Source organism: Rhinopithecus bieti, unplaced genomic scaffold, assembly GCF_001698545.2.
Source record: "Rhinopithecus bieti isolate Rb0 unplaced genomic scaffold, ASM169854v2 scaffold_11488, whole genome shotgun sequence".
Lineage (NCBI taxonomy): Eukaryota > Metazoa > Chordata > Mammalia > Primates > Cercopithecidae > Rhinopithecus > Rhinopithecus bieti.
The window spans coordinates 1,608,537-1,614,728 of record NW_016806879.1 but is presented as its reverse complement, the minus strand read 5'-3'; the positions used below and the strand labels follow the sequence as shown (position 1 = coordinate 1,614,728).

General features: G+C 49.0%; 1 protein-coding gene across 1 annotated transcript in view; it reads right to left on the bottom strand.

Annotated features, from left to right (window-relative positions):
* Positions 1-1,411: 1,411 nt before the first annotated feature.
* DDB1 (damage specific DNA binding protein 1) overlaps positions 1,412-6,192 on the bottom strand; it is a 36,602-nt gene continuing 31,821 nt past the window's right edge. Inside the window, exons 22-27 of the mRNA XM_017878459.1 lie at positions 5,497-5,667; positions 5,005-5,114; positions 4,541-4,710; positions 4,216-4,318; positions 2,771-2,894; positions 1,412-2,181 (exon numbers count right to left, since the gene is read on the bottom strand). Coding sequence (XP_017733948.1) covers positions 2,098-2,181; positions 2,771-2,894; positions 4,216-4,318; positions 4,541-4,710; positions 5,005-5,114; positions 5,497-5,667 — 762 coding nt within the window. The 3' untranslated portion in view covers positions 1,412-2,097. The remainder of the gene's footprint in view (positions 2,182-2,770; positions 2,895-4,215; positions 4,319-4,540; positions 4,711-5,004; positions 5,115-5,496; positions 5,668-6,192) is intronic.

Here is a 6,192-nt window from a genome sequence, read left to right as displayed (position 1 = left end):
AGCGCCTACATGGAATGGAGCTGTTCCAGCTGGCTAGAGCCACGCTCCAAAGACAACCTTTCACCCTAGAGAGGTGATTAATGGTTTTTAAGAGGGGATGTGGGAGTATGGCAGCAGAACATGTTTCCAAAGTTGGAATTCAATCCTGAGTGAATATACCCAAGAGTGTATGAAACAAAAAAACAGCAAAACAGCAAGGACTCCACAAGCCTCCAAATTCAAGACAAGTCATTGATAACCTTCTTCAACACCAGGTCTCAGCAGCTGCAGGTCAGACCACGAAAGTGCCCCAGAATGATCATCCCAACACACTCCGTCTTTCTGATCATGACACCTTCTAGTCAGCGCTCCCATCTAGGATTAAATTTTTAAAATAATCACAATGTGGAGACTGTTGCTTGCCTGCCTCATTAAAGCTGGCCTCTGGCGGGTGGGGCGGGGGGAGCCCTTTCAAATTCAAACCATGACTTTTAGAATTCAAATCACAGTGTTAGGTTTCCAGTTCAAACTGTGGTTTTTGAGATGCTGATTATTTTTTGTTAAGACCTTATCCCCACCCCAGAACTCTCAGAAGACTAAGGGGAAAAAAGGGTAGTAAAACACAAGGAATTCCTTCAGGGAAGGAAACTTCCTCCAGAAGACCCTCAAACCAGGGATGCTTCTTTGCTCTTTTCCTTTTAAGCTAGAATCTCTTAAAACCACAATTTGAACTTGTAACCACAATTTTCCTGACACTGTATCAAAGGCTGGTCTTAAAGGAGCCACCAATATGCCTAGGATCTACCCTACTTCACCGTGGGGACAGAGCAGCCTTTCTTCCCACTGGATCACTGGGAGAAACGTGGGCCCAGACACTGGCCCACCGAGCTGAAAAGACAGGCTTTGTTTGCCAGACAGAAGAGTGAACCCCATATGTGCCCTACTCCTGCTGTATTCTCAAACCAAAAGCACCAAATGGTCACTTGATTAGATCAGAGGAAACAAAATGAGGGTCCAAAGGGCATGTGGCAACTAGCAGCTGGGAGGCACATGAGAAGCTACTAGGTGGCCTGGGGGCTAGATGACTAGACACTGCACACACAGCTGGCTGTAAAACCAGGAAAGGCAGCCCAGGCCCAGCAGGTTACTGGCAGAGGCAAGTAAGAATCAAATGGTGTCAAGGACAACCAAAAAGACCAGTGAATTTCTAAACCCATCATCCTTGGGATCCCATCAAACAATCACGTGATCAAGAAGAGGTATAGATGCCTTCACTTTCACTACTTGAAAAGAGTTGTTCTAACAGCAAGGGCAAGCGAATACAAAAGCTGCCGTAAAGAGTAGGATACTGCCTACGTTCGCAGTAAATTAGGAATAGTATACCTGAGGTCCTGGATAGCTGGGGCAGGGTGAATAAAAGCAAAAACAAACGTACCTTTCTTCTTAGATTCTACTTTATTTGGTAAAACTCAGAAACTAACAATTCACATCCTCCCACCTCCTTCTTTCCGAAGAAGGCAGTTTGCAGAGACAAAAGGGCTGTGGTGTGGGGATCATCCACCGTCTCCAGGTTTTACACACAGGCTGCCCATGGCCTGGCAGGCCTCTAGGCCTGATGCTCTCAGAGGCAACAGAAGAAAAGGAAAAGGAAGGTCTCACTTCACAGACAATGAAACCCTCCCAACCCTCTTCCCCACTACCCACAACTCCCTACACTGCCAATCTAAATAAAAAGAGGACAATGCATGGGTGTGAGATACACACACACACACACACACACACACACACACACACGCACAGCTTCCTTTCAGCCAAAGAACTGCAAAATCCCTCCCTGGAAGGAGGACAACTGGCAATACCAATCAAGGCTTGGTGGTCCAAGGTGATGGCTGGAATCATGTGAGACTGGTAAAAATCCAGGGAGAAAATGTTTCACCTTGAGCTCATTCCCAGGTCTCTACGAAGCCCGCCCCACTTCCACGTAGGGGAACTATGGCTCTGGGGGCAGCTGGCTTAGGGAAAGGCCTCCCATGGCCAAGAAGACAATGGTGGAGGGGGGGGGAGGGCAGCAGGGCAAAGCCTTTGGGGAGGGTCAGAAAGGTGGCCCCCTGCCCTTGGCTAGTGGATCCGAGTTAGCTCCTCCACAACCTTGATGAGGTCGTCTGCAGTGGCCTCTCGCTTCATACCGCTGCCATCGTCATACTGCAATGAGAAGATGGGCGGGGCTGTGAGGACCAAGAGGGCACTCGCCCACAGCTGGGGAAGGGAATGCCCCCAGTGAAGGAGGCACAAGACTCCACCATCATCATGGCAGAGAAAGGACTCACCAGAAACCCACACCTCCCCCCGAGTGGTACAGGTCAGCAAGGACACCACCTGGTCTATTTCTCCCTCTTCGAGATTCTCCCTCTTCTGCTGTCCCCGAGACACCATCTCCAGTGAGCAATATCCTGAACTCCAGAATAGTGGCCATTTCTCCTCCCTACAGGATCCTGACCCTGCCTCCCACCTTTGGGTCTTGCCAGAGATCCCAGATGTGTCTCCATTGCTCAAGGATGGGGTTAACATGGGTAGAGTTACTAGCACAGCATCTGGTACCTAGTAGATACCCACAAGCCACAACCACAAACATCTCTTTTCCCTCAGACTCCACCTTCTATCTGGTAAGGATTACACAGAGGGCCCCTCACACCTTGGAATTGAGGGGGAGAGGTGCCCAGAGACAGTCTCCTGGCATGCCCCAACCTGCACCGGACTTGTCCAGCCCAGGGCTAAATAACACACAGCTCACCTGTAGGTTTGCCACCACCTCCTGCATCTTGGGGCGGCTGATATCCAGGAAACTCTCAATCAAGTCACCATCAATGAAACCTGTGGCTGGTTCTGTCTTCCGCTCGGTGTGAAAGGATCTCCAGGTGGACGGGTAAGTTAAGGAACATGTGCTTATCAGGAAACACCTTCCTCAGTCATCCCCACCTTTGAATAAGACCACAATCTAAAGCAATCATCAGGATCTGAAAGGAAATGATACTTTCCTTTCGTCTTGGTTTTTTCTGGACATTTTGGAACTGAAAAAAATGTAAAATATGACCTAATCTAATTGGTTCTCAATTGGGGTGATCTTCAAAATAGTTTTTAAAAGTACAGATCAGAGTCTATTAATGTGAAGACCATACGTGTATGCAAGTTCTTTAAAAGTGCTCTAGGCAAAGCTGATGCACAAAAACCACTTAGTCTAAGTCTAGCCTCAGAGCTCCATAGAGGAGTCAGTGTGGTGGCGGCTCACGCCTGTGAACCCAACATTTTGGGAGGTTGAGGCAGGAGGATCGTTTGAGTCCAGAAGTTCAAGACCAAACCTGGGCAACACCATGAACTCCTGTCTCTACAAAAAACAGAAATTTTTTTAAATTAGCCAGGTGAGGCATGTGCTTATAGTCCCAGTTATTCGGGAGGCTGAGGTGGGAGAATCCCATGAGCCCAAGGTGTCAAGGTTCCAGTGAGCCATGATCGTGTCACGGCACTCTAGCCTGGGCAACAGAGCAAGAACCCATCTCAAAAAAAAAAAAAGAAGAAGAAGAAAAGCAGCAGCTCCCTTGATGAATAAACTGAGACTCAGTGAGACAGGGCTGCCTAAAGTCTTGATAGTTAGCAAAAAACAATAAATCAGCCCATCAGCCCTCCTTGACTAGAGCCGGGCCAGAGTCACAGGCAGGAGCTCCTCCCACCTCCAGCGGGGGCAGGGGGAGCCCTTTACATCTCCTGTACTAAACCAATTTGCAACAGCACTTGGATTCTGGGGGTCCCAGGGTGGCAGATTCTTGAGCTTCAGCGTTTTCCGCTTCTTCACCTTTCCCTTTCTTCTGGTAGTCTCTCTAGTCTCAGACACTGTTGCCCTCAACCAAATCCCTGAAAGGATGTGCTCCTGTGCTGTGATCTAAACTTACGTTTCACCTGCTACACTGAGGGCCAGAGGCGGACACATTTCAGGAATATAAATGTACATTTCCAAGATGGACCAGAGGAAGCTGAGTGATAAGTACTTTGGGAGTCAATATACTGTTCTTTTGTGTATGTTTGAAATTTTCCACATGAAAAAGTCAAAAACAAAACAAAACAAAAAACCTGTTCTGTATGGAACCTAACCAAGACATGTAGCAGCTTCCGGGTAATGTGACTCCATGTGCCACATATGCCGGGACATGCTTCCCAGCAAGGGGATGGCTCTGGGAAGGATATAAGGAGTGCTCGATCTTCCCCACACTTTTGATGACTTTATTGAGTCGATTCTGCATGTCCAGCAGGAGGTTGTACCAGCTCTCTGACAGTGAGGTCACCAGCCCTGAAGAAGTGAAGGAGGCAGTGAGCTGCAGAGAGCTCAACCTCACAGCACGCATCCTCTACGTAAAGGGCAGCCCAGGCGAGCAGCTTGGGGAGGGCTAATGTGCTGCAGCCTCCTCTAGTAAACACCTAGGTCTTGTCCAGTTGCTCTCCCCAGTCCCTCAGAATGGTGGTATCAGGAAGGAGGCCTGTGTGGGGGTGTGCCCCACGGGGATAACCTTACCTATCATGCCGTTGACCGTACCAAAGAGCACCGAGCCTTGTGTGGGGGTGGAAGTCTCACCCAGATTCTGCATTACCAGAGAGCCGTGGCAAAAGACATTGACAAACTCGCCCAGGTGGAAAAGACCAACCTCCTGGAGGTGCTGCCGCTCCTCGTCAGTGGTGGCAGCGCTGAAAGGTGGTGAGAAAGTCAGTTTCTGAACCTCCTGTTTCCACCACAGGCCCTGTGACAGGACCAAGTGCAGTGGTCACGGTGCTGAACTTCCCTAGGGAGCTGACATACTCCACAGTAGGGGAGCCAGTCTAAAGAGGTGGATTTCTGTCACCTTTTATTCTCTCACGAGAAAAGTTCTATCTCTGTAAAGAGGAGCACCTGAACCTGACACAGAACCCAATGCTTGCATCCACCAGAGACCCGGGAGCTCCCAACCCTCCCCACCACTCCCAGAGCTGGCCACTACTCACCTGTCCTTTTGACACACAAACAAGTTAAAGGCATTTTCGGCCCCCAGAAAATTGTCATCATCCAAGATTTCCACAGCACTCATCCAGTTGGGATTAAAGTCTCGAGCAATCTTAAAACAGACAAGGTGAAACAAGAAAGCACAATCAGCAGTTTGCATGGAATCCAGTTCTGGGACTTGTGGTTCCTTTATTCAGGAGCAAGGCCCCACCCTGCAGAAGATGCAGCTCGGTGTTCAACAAGTGTCGCCCTAGAGGGATTCTCCCCGACCTCTCTGCCAACGCAGCCCATTTGATTGCCAACTGCCCAGAGATGGAGCCTTCTCAGAGTTCGAGTTGGGAGTCTCTAAAAATACTTAATCAATGTAGAATGTCTGCTCCACGGAAAACATTTCTGCCCCTAATACTGGGCCGGATTATCCTTCCCCACCAGAGACACTTGCAGGGGCCATGGCTCAAGAAAGAAGTCTGCTCCCATCCCCCCACCAGCATCACCTCTTCAAAGTTTCCTTCCATGGGCTTGTAGGCGAGCAGCAGCACTGAGCGCATAAGGTCGCCCACCAGGATGAAGTCACCCTTGGTCTTCAGGTACAGGGCCATGATGTTGTTGTAGTGGTTGCACTCAGTGCGCAGCTCCTTCTCTGTTGTCCACTCATAGAGCCGCACCTGGGAAGGGCATTGTCTCTCTCAGTCAAAGGGGCCAGAGCACTCTCAGAACAACTGCCCCCCAACTCCTCGACCCTCCATCTACAGCACCACTTCTCAAAGTGCAATGCGGGACGGGAAACAGATTTATGAGGCACTGGGGTAAACATTTATTATTTCGCTATTATATATTTATGAAATATGAAAACACAATGAACACACCAAACTAGGAATACAAGACTTCCCAAGTTTTCCTTTACACAAAACAATGAGTCCATGTAAAGGAAACAGTAATGTGGGTAGCCGGGCTTGGTTGCGCACACCTGTAATCCCAGCAACTCGGGAGGCTGAGGCATAAAAATTGCATGAACCCAGGTTGCAGTGAGCTGAGATCATGCCACTGCATCCAAGACTAGGTGACAAAGCGAGACTCTGTCTCAAAAAAAAAGAAAGAAAAGTCCAACAGAAAACACTGTCAAATAACTAAAGGAACCCACAGAACTTGATTCTATGGCCACCCTCTACCACCCCACAAGAGGGAAAAAG